Source organism: Scomber japonicus, chromosome 24 (assembly GCF_027409825.1).
Source record: "Scomber japonicus isolate fScoJap1 chromosome 24, fScoJap1.pri, whole genome shotgun sequence".
NCBI classification, from domain to species: domain Eukaryota; kingdom Metazoa; phylum Chordata; class Actinopteri; order Scombriformes; family Scombridae; genus Scomber; species Scomber japonicus.
The window spans coordinates 13,665,162-13,682,188 of record NC_070601.1 but is presented as its reverse complement, the minus strand read 5'-3'; the positions used below and the strand labels follow the sequence as shown (position 1 = coordinate 13,682,188).

General features: G+C 45.8%; 1 protein-coding gene across 1 annotated transcript; it reads left to right on the top strand.

Moving 5' to 3' along the window:
* The first annotated feature begins 2,177 nt into the window (after positions 1 to 2,177).
* LOC128354057 (insulin receptor substrate 2-like) lies at positions 2,178 to 13,483 on the top strand. The gene is made up of 3 exons (XM_053314301.1): positions 2,178 to 4,858; positions 5,312 to 5,811; positions 13,338 to 13,483. Exons 1-3 carry the CDS (start codon positions 2,178 to 2,180, stop codon positions 13,340 to 13,342), a joined length of 3,186 nt encoding a protein of 1,061 aa, XP_053170276.1. The 3' UTR covers positions 13,343 to 13,483.
* Positions 13,484 to 17,027: the final 3,544 nt, after the last annotated feature.

Sequence of the window (17,027 nt, the reverse complement as noted above, 5' to 3'; positions counted from 1 at the left end):
AATATCATGCTGAGCTGGAGGAGCTCCTAATTCACTGATGTTTTACTTTGTCTACTATCAAAATCTGCTTGCATAAAATGAAAGGATGTTTTAAAGCTGTAGATGCTTTTTTGAAAATAAGTTGTAGCACACCTTGAAGTGAGCACAGATAAAAAACATCCCTGGTGTTTTGCTCACAGAGGGACAAAAACACTAAGATTATAGTTCAAATAAACCTTGTGTGGGAACGTATCAGTATGCCACATCCCATGAACCGCCTGCAAAACAACAATATTCAGCATTCAGCAATATTCCCTCAGTATTGCCGCCAGTCGCTGTATGTCTTTGCCCGTTTAATGTCAACAATAATCTCTTTGTTCCTCTTGTTTTCGCCTCAGGCTGTTTATAACTGCCTTCAAATGCAATGTGTTACCAAATCCTGGTGGAGGTGTTAGGGTGTTAGGATGTTTTTGCTCATATCTCAGATTATAGGTTGGGGCCTAATGTTGAAAACACATGCTTGGGCCTTGAGCTTAACCCCGATAAATTAACACTTGGGCAGAAAAAAACAGAAAAATAGGCGACAGCCAAATGTCACCGGGATCACACACACACACACACACACACACACACACACACACACACACACACACAGTCACACAGGGGGCATCAAAAATAATAATGACAACAATAGTGATTAGAGATGGGAGGGATTACCCTTAATCTGAAGTATGTGTTTGTTTAGAGGGGTAGATATGCTCATTATAAAGGGGATTAAGAGGGGTACCCCTGCATCATCTACACAATCTAATTCATGCTGACACCTCAGTCACAGAGATTATGAAAAGCAATCCAAGTGTGTGTGTTTGTGGGTATGGGTCCGTGTGGGAGGGGGGTATCACAGGGGTCTGCTCTGCACGGACATGACTAATGATCATGAAGATCACAGGGAGAATTACTAACATAATTACCGAGATGATCTGATGAACAGATGTCTGAGAGCTTCCTCATGTCATCTGACAGTTTGGCTGCTCTGGTTATTAATGGCTGCCTTTGTTGAGTCCTGTTTGTCTCAGATTGTGATCTTCACTGAAGGAAAGGAACAATTTTTCTTGTCAGAATCACATGTGGAAAGAGGACGCAGTGATGAGCAAACACGCAGCAGCCAGGCGATGGCAGCATTCCCCGCAGCTTGTGGAAAGCACTGAAGCCTCTGACGCATTTGCTTTAGTCATTCCTCCTGTGAGATGGCTGTTTTTCATTCAACATGAACATTCTGTAAATACATAGCAAAGTGCAGCATAAGCATAACTCACAGGCAAAAACAAGCTTGCCTCTCCTTGTTTGATTGGATTCTTTTACATTACACACAGTAAAGATAACATTTTAAAAATATAATGATCAGAATTATTACCAAACACAGTTAGAGCGTTACATGTGAGGTGTTGAAATAGGAAACGCATGGTTCCTGTTGGAGAGGAATACCCACAGGTTTAAAAATAGGCCACAACACCCCTTATATAACAAATGGGACGTCAGGGTTGTTTACAGTGTTACTGCCTGATAAATGAATGGCTACAACCCAGCATTATGTTGCACATTGCAAATCCTCATTAATCCCAGTGGGCTCAATTGGCCTGTCAATCACAGTTATGTTTTTTTTTAAAGATATCATATAATGGAAGTATCATTTTGTTCTGCTGTATTCAATCAGATGCATAATAAAGTGTGTGAGTGTGTGTTTTTTAGAGTCACTTTCATTATACAGTATAATCTACAGTCATTTCTATAATTCAATGGGTTTCTGATCATTTTCTGTTTCTATATGAGAGAGCTACTGGAAATGAGGGGGCGGGGTGTGCGCGGCTTGAATTATTAAAGCAGCCAATCGTCAGCGCCGTAGCCTCGTGATGGACAGGCACGGCCCCTGCAGGACGCACCGCCCCGCTATGACTCTGTGTTTTGGTCTGTTTTTAGAGCAGCAGCGTCACATGTTGTTTTTCTCCAGGATCAGATCAGTCCCTGGTCTGCTCCCTCTGCACTGTTGCTTCAACCGTAGCAGACAGCGGACACATCTCTCCGTGTCTGCTATGGATTAGATCCTAATATAAAAAAAAGGTTTTAAGTTTTTTTTTCCTACTGCGATTTATCCATAATAGGAATCGGCTTATCTGGGATTTGAAAAGAAGAAGAGAGAAATGGCAAGTCCTCCGACGACGGGAGGACACCTGTTATCTAATGGGACGAACGGTGTGAAGAAGTACGGTTACCTGAGGAAGCAGAAACACGGACACAGACGCTTTTTCGTGCTCAGAGAGCCGACCGATCGCTGCCCTGCCCGCCTGGAGTATTATGAAAGCGAGAAGAAATGGAGAAACAAGTCCGCGGCGAAACGGGTCATAACTTTGGACTCCTGTCTGTGCGTAAACAAACGAGCCGACGCCAAACACAAGCACCTCATCGCCCTCTACACCAAGGACGAGTATTTCGCCGTGGCTGCAGACAACGAACAGGAGCAAGAGAGCTGGTTCGAGGTTTTGACTGATCTCATAGCAGAAGGGAAAGTGTACGACAGCCCCGCTTCCACCTCCTCGCTAGTAGGCTTTGAGGAGTCCAGCTACGGGCTTATTACTCCTGCAACAGCTGTCTATAAGGAGGTATGGCAGGTCAATCTGAAAGCCAAAGGTTTGGGTCAGATCAAGAACCTCACAGGTGTGTACAGGCTGTGTTTGTCCAGCAGGACCATCAGCTTTGTTAAACTGAACTCTGAAACAGCTGCAGTCAGTTTACAGCTCATGAACATCAGGAGATGCGGCCACTCAGACAGCTTCTTCTTCATTGAAGTGGGCAGGTCAGCGGTCACGGGGCCCGGGGAGTTCTGGATGCAGGCAGAGGACTCAGTGGTGGCGCAAAACATCCATGAGACCATCCTAGAGGCGATGAAGGCTATGAAGGAGCTTTCTGAGTTCAGGCCGAGGAGCAAAAGCCAGTCTGCCAGCACCAACCCCATCTCTGTGCCCACACGACGCAACCTCAACAACCTCCCCCCTAGTCAGACGGGTTTGGTGAGGCGATCCAGGACAGATAGCATAGCCGCCACATCACCGGGGAGAAAGTTCACCTCCTGTCGGATAAGGACGGCCAGCGAGGGAGATGGAAGCGTGACCCGGCCCGTGTCCATGTCCATATCTGTGAACGGGAGTCCCACCAGTCCGAACTCTTCGAATCACCTCAGCAGGTCCCATACACTCAGCAGTGGGCGCACCTGCAGAATGCTCGAGTCCTCCTCCAACCTGCATCACAGCCGGTCCATGCCAGTGTCCAACTCCCCTCCGGTGGCCTCCAGCCCCATTAGCATGTCTCCCAGAGGGGGGGCTGGTATCTCCACTCCTGACAAAGCCAGGCGGCCCTTCAGCTGCAGTGCCTCCATCTCTGGCTCCCTCAGTGACACTGGTTTCATGCTATGTGACGATTACAGCTCAAGCCCAGGTGAACCCAAGTTCCTCCCCCTGACCCGCAGTGACACCCCCGACTCCCTGTCCAGCACGCCTCCATCCCGTGATATCAGCGACCCTTGTGGCTACATGTTAATGGAGGGGGCCAATGGCAGCAGGTCTGGCAGCGAGGGTTTGGCGTTTGACAAGGCATACAGGAAGCGGACGCACTCCCTCACCACACCGCGTCAACAGAGGGTGGTGGCACCGCTGTCCTCGGCCTCCCTGGACGACTACACCCTCATGAGGATGGCGCACGGACAGAACTCTCACTCCGCCTCACCTAAAGTGTGTTACCCCGAGGACTACGGAGACATAGAAATCGGTTCATCCAGGAGCTCCAGCAGTAACCTTGGCGATGAAGGTTACATGCCCATGACGCCAGGTGTAGCGCAGCAATCCGGCAAGGCAGACAACTATGTGCCCATGAGCCCCATGTGCGTCTCGGCACCAAAACAGATAGTAAACCCAAGGGTGCATCCTCAGGCGGCTGCCGGTGGGGGCTACAAGACTAACTCCCCCTGCAGCAGCTCTCTGGAGGATAGCGGTTACATGAGGATGTGGTGCGGCTCCAAATCCTCAATGGAGAGCCCGGACAGGAATGGTGAATACATGAACATGTCACCTGGAAACCCACCTCCACTCCAGACCTCCCCTGACTACTACTTGGGCCTGCTGGCTGGGGAATCGTCGTCAGTGAGGTCAGCATACCAGGCCGGCTCCCTCACCCTCCCTGCTAAACTTCAGGCCTCCAAGAATGAAGATAACAGCCAGTATGTGTTGATGAGCCCTCAGAGTTTAAGGCAGAGGGCAGCAGATTCTGACTACTATTCAGTGATGCAGCCCAGCGCGACTCAGACCTCACCACTGAGCCCCTCAGTACCCTCCCCAGTTAGGCATGGCCGGGCGGACACCCTTCCCTACAGAGGGAGGCTTGGCAGGCCTAACAGGCTATCCCTGGACACCCTGAGAACCCTTCCCAGCATGAATGAACACCCTCTGCCTGGAGAGCCCCGGAGTCCTGGGGAGTACATCAACATCGACTTCAGCGGTCCCAGATTCTCCCCGCCCTCCATCGAGTCCACAGAGAGCCAGTCTTCATCTTTGGCTTCTAGCGGCGGGGACATGAGGAGATCCTGTCTGACAGACTACATCAACCTAGAGCTGGGTTCTCACTCACCCAAGGAGTCTAACACTCCCGCCGAGCGTTTGGACACACTCCCAGAGCTATCCATGTGCCCCTGTTCAAGGGAGGATGGAGTTTACCATCTGGGTGGTGAGAAAGGGTCTCAGGGCCTGAATGATGAAAGCAACAACGACTACACTGAGATGACGTTCGGGATGACCAGCTCACCTCCACAGCTCGTTCCTCAGAATACAACAAGGTATGTGTGTCTGTGCTGGGTTACCATCAGTCATTTCAACAGTCGGGGTGTGTGATTGATGAGAGGGAAAGCCAAATATAGTGATTCAGTCATTAACAGCAGCTGAAGGCAGTTTTAAATTTAGATTTGTACTGTGTGTTGAAACAGACATTCAATTACTTTGAAGGTACATTTTTACTCAATGAATACATGTTCAATCTGTTAGTTATGAATGATTGATTGATTTCCTTTATTAGATCAATACTGATCACAAATGACATGGCTATAACAAGAAGCAGATATGTTCATTTTTAAGATGCAGTGCTGTTAGAAAAGAGGTTTTGACTCAATATCAAATAAATGTCCATAATATTTTAGTCATTTAGTTACATTTTTCTTGTTTGACTATCTCTTTTTTCACCAGTATGAAGATAAAGCTTCTTGCTAACTAGTTTTATCATGTTTTAAATGTAGCAGCCAGAGCAGCAGGGAGAGGACGCTCTCTCTGGAGGATCAGGGAGTACCAGAAAGCATTGGGGTCTTCCTGCTCGGAGCCGCCTCTGCCTCCACGGTCGACCCCGACTGCTCCGCAAAGGTGATCCGAGCCAACCCACAAGGACGTCGGCGCCACAGCTCCGAGACCTTCTCCTCCACCGCCACCGTAACCCCAGTGTTCCCCTCCTTCGCCCGCGGAGACGCCGTCAAGAGGCACAGCTCGGTGGAGAACATCTCATCCCGGAGCAGCGAGGGCTCAGACGAGGAGTACGGCAGCCCCGTGAACCGGCAGAGCTCGGCCGGCTACCCCAACGGCCTGAACTACATTGCGTTGAACCTGCTGGACAACAGAGGGGGGGAGAAATGCGAGGACCTGGTTGGCTTCAAACCCACCAGCAGCTGCAAAGGGGGTATCAATGGATTACACAGCACATCATATGTCTGTTTGGGATTCAAGGAGGCTGCAACCACTGCCAAAGGTGAGTACAGCTGATGTCAGATGTGTGTGTCACTGCTTAATAATTTATCTCAACTTTCACCTTCAGCTCCTGGAGGTCTTAAAATGTTTATAATGTGAAAGATAACTGATGAGCAGATGGTGGCCAAATAGGGGAGAAGAACCAAGGATGAGGGCACACTTGCATTTCCTCTTAATTCAAATTCAAACTTGCTCTGTTGATTTACAAAAGTAGGTGGTGCTGATGCTGCCTTCAGGTGCTACTCTTATAAGCTACTACTTGCATATACTCAGTGATTCCGTAACAGCGTTTTTGTGGCTAGAGTACCAAAACAAAAAAAAAAAAAAAAGGAGAGATGAATGATTTGAATGGCAATAACTCTTCTAATCTAAACAGTTATTTTTGGAGTCATTCCTATGTGGCAATCCCCGGTGTTTCCCACAGTACTTGAAAGCAGCACGAGGCTTGCTATGAAACGTGACCGGGCCGAGAGCTCTTTAGTAAACAAGCAGCATGATAGAGCAAAGGACGCTGCCTGTGCTTCTGCTGCTGCTGCTGTCGTGGGCAGAGGATACCAAAAATATATATATACGACTTCAGGAATCCACCGACGCTGATTGTGAATGAAAAGTTTCACTAAATAAATACATTTTAAACTTCCGGACACAATTGTACAGTTAATTTAGAAGTCAGGAAAATTAGGTAGTTCCTTATCAAGTTCATAAAACAGATTTACAGTGGGTTGTTATTAGCGGTTTAACGCCTCTAAGCTGTTAGTTAGGGAGGCCTATCAGTTGTAATGTCACACTGAGCCCTGGGCACTTCCGGCTGTTGTTTTTCGGTCGGGTAGGCATTAGGATGTGTTGCACATCAATGTGACCTCCATAGACCCCTTATTCCCACCACCCCGTGATCAATACCCTGTCCCAGAATATCCCAATTAACAATATAAAACCCTGGCGTTGGAATAGGAGACGGTGTAAACAAAAAAGCAAAAAAAAAAAAAAGCAAAAAAAGGGGGGGGGGGGGGGGGGGGGGGCAAAGGAGCGTTGACATTAAAGCCCAGTTTGACCCTCTGTCCCCCCGCGCTGTTTATTAGACGCGACGAGAGAGAGAGAGAGCTCACATGTGTTCGCGAGTACGTGGAGGTGGGTGGGGGTTTGAAACGCTGACATGTGAGGCCCAGCACAAGTGGATATGTGTGTGTGTGTGTGTGTGCGTGTGTGTGTGTGTGCGTGTCCTTGTAGGCAGAGGAGAGGAAAACAACAAAGTGGGCGAGTTGCTATGCGGCCATCAGGTAACTGGATGTCACGGCATTCCTGGCTGAGCGGGTTTGAAAAGTTGCTGCTAGAGAGAGAGAAAGAGGGGGAGAGGGAGGTGGGTGGGTGGGCTTGTTTTTGTCTGGGGCTTCAGGTCATTTGAATAGAAAGTGCCTTTTATTTTCACCACAAGGCCCCCCTATTTGTGGGAGAGGATGAGAGGGGGGGCATGAACGAGAAGCTTATATAGTATGTTATATTTCTGAACATGCAGTGCTTTAAAAGTTCCTATTTGGTACAGTCGGTGACGCAGCAGTAAATAAAACGGAATGTACCAATAACAAGAACCCCCCCCCCACCACCACCACCACCCACACACCCCCCCTCCCATAGTATGGAAAATTCAGTTCCCAAAGGAGCCTTGATTTACACTCTCTTGTCACAACTGTGTGACATCCCTGACAGTGATATGGACATGATTGAAGTCAAATGGCTCGCCTGCAGTTAAATAAGCAGTAAAGTGAGTTAATGATGGTTATCTGCACCCCCCCCCCACCCCCCACTCCCCCTTCCCTCCTTCCCTCCTTTCTTCCCCTTCTTGCACAAATTGGATTTACAGAAGAGGAAGAAGAAGGAGAAGAAAACATCGACTAACATGTGCTCACTTGATTGTTTGTTTTTATCTGTTCTCTCTATTGGTGGCACGTGTGTACTCATGTTTTTGATAGTGTACTATTATTTTTATGGTACTAATAAAACTGGCTGAATGTAATTGACAAGAGGTGGGAGGAGAGGAGAAGAAGGGAGGAGAAGGGGGGGGGGGGAGGAGGGAGGAGAGTCAAGCACATACATGTGGACTCTTGCACGTACGCATGTCAAGTAGTCAGTAGTCAGGGGGGTATTTTTCTCTTCTTTTTCTTTTTTTTTTCATTTTTACTTTTTCCAGTGTCGTAGCCTGTATCTGTGAATACTTGGCAGGGATGTGCAGAGCAGAGCAAAAAGAGAAAGAGAGAGAGAGAGAGAAAAAAAAGGGAGAGTCGCCTGCTTTGTTTTTCCAGCGCTGCTTGCCTGACTGTTTGTGGGAGAGAGCGGAATGAATGCGTGCATAATGGGGCAGGATGGCACGTGCAGTCCGCTGCCCTTCTGCCTCATTAGGCTGTTCACTTAGCAGAAGTAAGACAAGCAGAGGAGGGAGGAGGAGGAGGAGGAGGAGGAGGAGGAGGAGATGGAGCACAGCCTTGTATGCTCAGTAGAGAAGCGGGAGAGGAGGAGTTTGAGCTTTTTAAAGCAACAAACAAACTCATTGGCGAGCCCTTACTCCTTCGCTCCCCTCCCACCCCCTCCCTCCCACCTTTTCGAGCAAGGTGCATTCTGGGAGAGCGCAGGAGCCCGACTGATTGTTTACCGAAAACACTCCGTCCTACCACTGTGTGGCCGAGTCGGGGTGAAGGAGGTCAAAGTGCGCTACGGGGTTTCTGGCGTCGGGGCCCCGCAGGCGTACTGCTTTGATTTTGTGTTTATCAGGACGTCACGCTGTGCCCCCCTTCCCCCCCCCCCCCCCCCCCCACCATGTGCCACCCTGACCCAAAAGTCTGCAGGTTTTCATTCCAGCCAAACACCTTTTTTTTTCTTTTTTTTTTTTTTTCCTGTGCTGATTAGTGAAGGAGCTGGAATGAAAAACCTGCTGTCCTCTTCGCTTTAGTCAGGGGGGGTTAACATCTGGAAAAAGAGAGTGAGTGGCTATGCAGGTATGTTGTTAAACTGAGTTCAACCCAAGTTGTGCTAAACAAGCTATACAAACTAACCCCATGGAATTTAACCCCCACCCTCCCACCCCCGCCCCTCCATACCCATGTGATGCAGCCCCCTTCGGTTTCAAACGTGACTGCTTCCAGTCAACAAAAAAACAGTGCAGCGACCCCGCGGTCACAACGCTTCTGACAGCTGGATCCAACCCTAACAGCTAAATGTCTTATCGCCTGGCACGAGGGCACGAGGTGAGGTGTTTGTTTACCTCAGCGGGGGCCGGGACCATGTGACTCGGAGGCGGTGTGTTTACCTCTGTGCCTTACCGAAGTCTTACAACCTCCTAGCCACCAGCTCAGCCAGGTGGATGTTCTGTACCGTACTCAGATTAGCCAAGTCAGCCGTCTCTGTTCCACCTCGTCGTCGTGGTCAGGGCTAATACCTTCATCTGACAGTGGCGGCCCAGAGATACTTGATTAGCACAGCGAGGTGATTCTTACCACATTAGGCTGGCGTGGCGGGTTCGCTGGTGTATTGATTTGATTGCCTTTTACTAGGAATGTGCACGCATGGGAGGATTAGTAGCTTTGATGAATTATGAGATAGTAGATAGAGGGATGAAGGGAGGGTGGAGGGGGAAAAAAAAGGTGGTGAGGGGGTTTCAAGGTTGGTCAGAACAGGACAGGAGGAGCCCCTACTGTGACCTGAGTGCTAGTAGCAGATGGCCCACTCTCCAGAGGGCAAGTGTGTGAGAGTGTGTGTGTGTATTTGGAATATGGGGGGTCTGATGGGGGTAGGAGGTAAACACCTGCCTCCTCTTCCCTACCTTCACACACACACACACACACACACACACACACACACACTCTCATTACACCCCATTGCCTCGCCCACGCACCCAATCACACATAAACATATACACTATACGTCCTCTCTTACCCACTCACTATCCCTCCACTAATGACAGCCCCGCCATCTGCCGCACCCACGGGCTCCAGAGACCATCAGCTTTGAGTGTATGTGTGTGTATGTGTGTGTGTGTAATTCATCCTGCAGATTAGAGGCATTCGTGTCCATCTACTCTCAAATCCCGCTTCCCCTTTAACGTCATTCAGTCAGTCAGTAGTATTGCCAGTGATGTCATCCCAGAGATCCTGGGTTAAGGATGATGCAGTGTGTGTGTGTGAGTGAGTGTGCGTGTATGTGTGTGTGTGTGGATGGGTTAGTGGACTGGACGCGACTGCATGTTACATATATCTGTGCCGCATGCATTTCCGGTGATGTTCTGAATGGTGTAGAAAGAGGGGGAAAAAAAAGAAGAAAAAAAAAGGGCAGTGAGCGGAAAAGAGGTCTAGTTGCACAGCCATGCATCTCTAACGTGTTCTGAATGACTCTGAGTGTGCTCTCAAGATGCAACCCCCCACCCCCTCCCCCCATATTCCCCATTCAGACTTTTTTTTTCTCCTCATCAGCATCCTTCTTTCTCCTGTTTTCGCTACGTTTTACACACTGAGACTGAAGGCTGCACTAATTAGCCTACATCACTACTTATCTTTATTTTCATCATATTTGGAATATTGGAATTTTGGGAATTATTCAGAAAGGCGACACCTGATTTTAACAATCAGCTTCTCCGATCCGTCACACACACACACACACACACACACATACACACACACACACACACACACACATATATATATCTAAACACAAGCTGTTTAATAGCTCATTTGCATCCTCGTCAGACCTGCATTAAAAGGCGCCGTCTTGCAAACATTACAACGCAATGCAAACAACCGAGCCAGGAAATTCAGAAATGCCATGTTACTTGATATATAGAGAACAAACATGAACACGTAACACCGCGGGCTCTTGTGTCAGAGTTTCCAGGCAGCATGTATGTGTGTGTGTGTGTGTGTGTGTGTGTGTGTCTGTGTGTGTTCATGGCACGGGGAGAGGAGGGGGGCTAAAGTAGGCCGGGATGTTCCAGACAGAAGCGCTAGCTGCTAGATAACTGCGTGGCCAGCGTTCCCCACATTTAGCCAGCCACGGCTCTCTCCAGATGAGATTACAGCCTCTGCAGGCGAGATTAGACGACCAGGGGGGGTAGATCACAGCGAGAGGCAACACCGGGCCCCGGGCCACTCTGTGCACAGCAGCTGGGTAATACGTAACGCAAGGTGTGGCCATTCAGTCACTGTAGTTTGGTCACATTTGAGTTAGATATTGAGCAAGAATCAACAGAAATGTGTGATTTAGGCAAATAGTTGAATCTTAATTTATCAGATGTTGCCCTCAGAAATTAAATCAGGGTGTACAAGTGGATGTTTTAACAGTAAATTATATAAGATACAGGGTCTTAGTGGCTTGACCTCCACTACCCCTCCACCCTTCTTTATTTTATAGTGTTAAAACATCTAAACATTAGCTTCTATAAAGGGTAATGTCATATAGAGAGAGGGACAACTTTTCAGGAACTCAGCCTCTCTCTCAACCCGATGCATTCTCAACGTCTTTTTAAAGAGTTTCATCAGCCCCAGAGAGCGATAGAAGTTTTCCCAGCCCCCCCCCCCCCACTCGTAATCCGCGTGAGGTTTATGTGACACAGAACCGTGGCGAGGACATCGTCAGGAGTGTCGCTTCCCTCCTTCCCCCCCCCCCCCCCCCACACACACACACACATACATTGAGCTCCTCCTCAGCTTATAAGTGATTCACCGCTGGACTCTGAGTGGAAGCTTCCAGTTGACCCAGTGGCCGCCTCCTCCCCTACTCCCCCTCCCCCCACGACCACCGCCCTCACTTCAAAATGAATCTGTGCTTCTTTCTGCACGCAGCGTTCCCACCCCTGCACACACACACACACACACACACACGATAAAAGACCACACAGCAGTATATAATCATCCACATTTATCACAAAATAACCACATATATGTAATCTACTGTATGTATAATATTAGACGTGCATCAGCTGCTGTAGTGCTCGCTGCCACTGCTGCTTCGATGGTCTTCCTCTGCTCAGCGTGTGTCCATGGCAACACGAAAGAGCGACAGGAGACACCCCCCCACCCCCAACCCCCATCACTCTACATCCCAGATTATGTAATTACGACCGTTTGCAACCGCCTCTCTCGATCCCAGCCTTCAGCCCCCCCACCCACCCACCCCGACCCAACACACAACATCTTTCAAGCGCTTCCCGGGCAAAACGGTTGGAGTGTGCAGGACCAAACACACACACACACACACTATTTAAACACACATGAAAGGCTGTACTGCTACTGCTAATACACCATGGGGTAGACAGCCATTAAAACAACTAACCTGCATCCAGACTTTAAACAAATATGTGTGTGTGTTTTTGGGGGGGTTAAATAATAAAGTCAAAATATGCCAAATCCCTCTCCGTCTACCTCGTGTGTGCAGCACTCACTGTTCTTGTTATTCAAGCTGTTTTTTTACCCCCAGTCTGCACTTGTTATTGTGGCACAAAAACACTAATCTGAGTCTGCGAATGAGTTCACACTGTACAGTATAAGACTCTCAAATGTCTGCTGTCTCAACAGTTTGCATTGTTGGCACCTGTGTTTTCTTGTGGGGGGAAAAAGGAGACTACAAATTAGGGTTTACTTACTTTTTTTTTTTTAAACAACCAAACAGATGAAACCAACCATCTGCGAACCACCTGTTTCCTCTCATGTGTATGGATTGTTTCCAAGCTAGTGCAAGTTTTATTAGATTATGTTGTTTTTGTGATTTTTAAAATAAATAAAATTAACCTTAGTAGCACAAAAAGCATTGGTAAAGAAAGCATGTGTTGAATATTTACAGAAAATGGTTCAGTGTCATTGGACATTCGGAAACATTAAAGGTACCATATAAGTTTTGGACCACTAGCAGTGCTATGAAGCGATGATTGGAGGGGCAATGTTTTGTTTCAGTATACAAAGTCCTGCTGATTTGGTGTTATTTAGCTAATTAACAGTTGGTTAACATGCAGAGAAGTGTTGCAATATGCCCACAAAGGCAAGGAAGTAAGGATAAGGAAGACTGCTAGCTAGCTAACACGGATATAAACAATGCAGGATTTAAATATTCCAAAAGATTGGCTTTGTAGATGTTTTATGAGGAAGGAAATGCACTCAACATAGTTTTTTGGATGTACTCAATGTGTTTTTGTCATAAATACTCACTATAAAAAGAACTTTTGTTGACTTGAAAATTTCACAGGGTACCTTTAACCCTCCGTGCATACAGTAATTCACCATTGTTGCCTTAAGCTAATTCATCTGTATTTATTCACTCCCACTCAGCTGATGTGAGTCCACCGCATTTGTATTTTTTACATGTCCAAAATTTGAGTAAAATTTGCTTGACAGTTGAATGCAAATGGCTTCACAGGCTCTCCCTACAGAACTTAATAGTATGAGGTATTGTTGTGGATTAAGTGTTGTATTAAAAATGCTGCCTACGTGAGAGTTGGTGTATTCGATATTTCCACTAACTTTCTCTTTTTTTGTCTCTTTTTGTTTCTTTCAGACTGAAGGACTCCTCTATTCTCTGACTTGGCGTCTTCACTGACCTGCTGCTCGAAAAAAAAAGAAAAAAGATTTGTCCTTCCACTGGCCTCTGTGGCCCTAAAAGACTGTCTGGACTCTCAACACCATACACACACACATACGCAGGTCACCATCTATGCATGTCATGAATTAGCTGGAGGCAGGACAGGTGTTTGTGTGTGCGAGAGTGTGTTTGTGTGTATGTGTGTTGATGGATGTATGTATTGGTGTGTCTCATGTTCCCCCGCGCTTTCAGAGGCCATTTCTCCTGTGACCTAAATTACAGCGCAAGCACAGAAGCAAAGATAGTCAGACAATAACAAAACTCTAATGGTACCCAGATTCTATTTATTTACTTGAGGGCAGTTTTATGACTGCTTTGCGTGCGTGTGTGTGTTTTTGAGACAAAGTACGACCAACTGGTATGTCAGTTAACACTTTAACAATGAAACCTACTAACTATGGAAATGGCCCAGGGAGCGAGGATACCAAGCCTGAGAGGTACACTGAGTAAATAACTATATTTAGAATAGATATTTTATTTATTTTTGAAAGATGAATGTCTGATAAGACCGACCCAATGCCTTAATGTCTATACAGTCCTTATGTTTTCTACAAAAAAATAAGAGATAAATATTATATTGCAGTATGTCTATTTGGACCTACATCTCTATATTGTTATTCTCTTGTGGAAAGTTAGTTTACCATTAAAATATATAATTTCAGAAATGTACAGTAAAGTGGGGCTGCTTCAAATCTGATTTATCGTATTGATATTAAAGTATTTTCTTAATTACTAATTTCTTATTTATTCTAACCTACTTTATTTTTTGTCCAATCAAAGCGCTGGACTTAAATAAATATATTTCTAAATGTCTTTTAAGAGTTATGCATGTCTTTATAACTCAGCTCAGACCCCACAACATCAGGCATCTGAATGCACTGTACCTCCCACAGTTCCTCAGTCACTTGAGCCTGAAAACCTCACACACTCCTACCTTCAAACCTACGGCCTGCTGTTTAGCTCGATGCGGGCCGCCCTGCTGTGATATCATTTGACGGCACAACTGTCTAGTCGAGGTCAGGATGGAGAGGGGTGGGTGGAGCCAGTGAAATATGGCGGGGTTGGAGGCACAGTGGAGGGCGTCAGCGAACGAGCGCTGAAGTGAAGTTAAGGGAAAGTGGGACCGCCAGTCTCAGCAGTGCTGGACAAGCACTTCGATGGCGGGGGAGGGGAGGAGGGGGGCTCTGTAACATAGAAAAAGGAGAGGAAGCCAACAGCCACATCTGGCGCCATCATGGAGGCTCACTGCAGAATCAGCTGTCTGGAAAATCTAACTAGCTGGCAGAAGAGAATTATGTAATATTACAAGTTAAAGCAACGCTATGTGACTTTATTATGTGACAATTATATAACAACTGAGGAATAATATTAAATGCTGAAACAGTAACAGCAGCACAAGTTTGCTAACATTAGCCACCATAGGCTACTGGTTTATTACTTATGAATTCATGTTTGCATTTGTTGCAAGAATTATTCATTTCCTCTTCTAGAAGTCTCTTAAAAGGCAAAACTGTAAGCCTCAAGTGGCATTTATAGGCTAATGCTAAATGCTAAACTGTACTATAACAGTACAAGTTGAGAAGCTAACAGTCACATAGCAGTATCTATGTAAAGTAGTACCATACGGTATTGGTCACGCTAGACCAAGTATGACTGTGGCCGTAAACCACAAAGTGTACTGAAGCAAAGGTGCATTTTATTGCTGATAAATACAATGTTTCCTTTGTCAGAAGAAGAACGTTTTATTTGTTCTTTAAACGACGCTGTGAACCTCCATAATGGCCGCCAGAGGTTTCGTTAGCTCTTTCCGATAGCCCTCTATGGACATCCTTGACTGTGAGGTCTTTGTGTCCGTCCGCTGTGCCGACTCCCAACTGGCTCACAACCCCTTTAGTGTACAGTAGATTGTAAAACTTTTGAACCATGTCTGAATGTATCACTGAGCTGGTGGGAACACCACACAAACAGAACGTGGGAAAAAACGGTTTTGACAGAGTTTAATAATATTAGAGTTGTACCACGCTAAGGTGTGGTATCTATTTATCTTCAGAGTCTTGAATGTGTATATTGTGTACATAGAAAGAGTTTAACTAAAAAAAATCTATTGAAAATACAGAGTACTTAGATTTTACCTATGTTGCAACGATATTCCTGTGTAAAGACTTTGGCTACCGATTTTTAAGAAGGGGATGGGGTTTTTGCTTTGGGGTTGTACAGTGTATTGTATGCTTTTCTCCCTCACAGTCTCTGTGACTATATGGAAAAAAACTCTGTCTATTTTATTATAGAGATCTCTTTGCCTTGTTGACACACTTTACCTAATGGCATATGCAATAGTGACATGAATACAATCTAGTTTACAACCGTGGAACCAAATGTAACATTGCATTGATGATTTCTTTTCTTCTTTTTTTTTTTTTCTTTTTTTTTGTGATGAGCAGAAGCTGTTTTGCTCCTTGTACATTTCTCTTTCTGCCAAGTGTTTTGTCTTTTGTTGCTGGGAACTTCGTTCTTGACACGTCTCAAAGCGCTTTTCCTCCATATTTCTGCATCCATGGACAGATTCTCTTCTTTTACAGATTGATCTCAGATTGACTGGGTTTGAATGTGTCGTTGTCTTCCATTGTACATAGTTCAATATACTGTTTATTGTGATGCTCACGAGAGATGATTATAATGATGATTTATAAATTCTGGTAGTCAAGTATTGCTTTTGTCTGTATTGATTATGGATAGCAACCTACAGAAATAAATGAATTTATTTAAAGAGATGCAACTTTGTCTTCATTATTCTGTCTATTATCACAGTTAAAACATCATATAATCTTATGACATGGCTGGATCTATGGGCAAACTGAACAAGTGTCCAGGGGCCCTTGAGCAGAAAGGGGCCCTCAATGATGGGAGAAAAAGTGCTTTCTTTATTATTTTTATTTATTTATTTATATAATTATGGCCAATGTCAGAAACCTAGTATGTCCAAAGCAAAATATGTGAGTTAAAATATGAGTCACAAGGTTTACAAGATTATGAGGTCACCTGACAGCAGTGTTATCCAATCAGAATAAAATAAAGATTGTTGAGGGGACATGAGCTGTCGTGCTCAGGGGCCCCTTGGGGTGCTAATGCAGCCTGCTTGCTTAGTGATAATAATATTAACACCCTGTAATAATAATAATTTTCCATATGGAATTTCCTCTTTCTACCACTATGATATATAAAAATAGATACTTTTAAAATGTAAATGTCATGTTTTTTTGCCAGAAGCTTGATTCTAATTAATAACAAGCAATTATGATATTAACTAACAATTCAAATAGCCAAAAAAATATGAGAAAATTAAATTTAAGTGAGTTTATCCTCCTCTAAATTATTTTAAACCTCACAAGACTCTAAATCCCATCATGCCCCTCTACTCCTCTCTTTTCCACTGGAATATCATGCTGTTGGCAGAGAGACAAATAGCTTCCTGCATGTGTCCTGAAAGAGGAGGATATCCCACCTCTATCCTGTGGAGACTGAAGAGCTGAACTCTCCGACCGACACTTTTTCTCTCTGTTGGTGTTTTTATTTCAGACGGAGGCCGAGGCAGGAAGCTCATACCGA

Excerpts from the sequence above, each read along its gene's own strand:
- LOC128354057 (XM_053314301.1), top strand. The coding sequence starts at position 2,178 with ATGGCAAGTCCTCCGACGACGGGAGGACACCTGTTATCTAATGGGACG. Across the intron at positions 4,859-5,311 it reads GTTCCTCAGAATACAACAAG|CAGCCAGAGCAGCAGGGAGA; the intron begins GTATGTGTGTCT and ends TTTTAAATGTAG.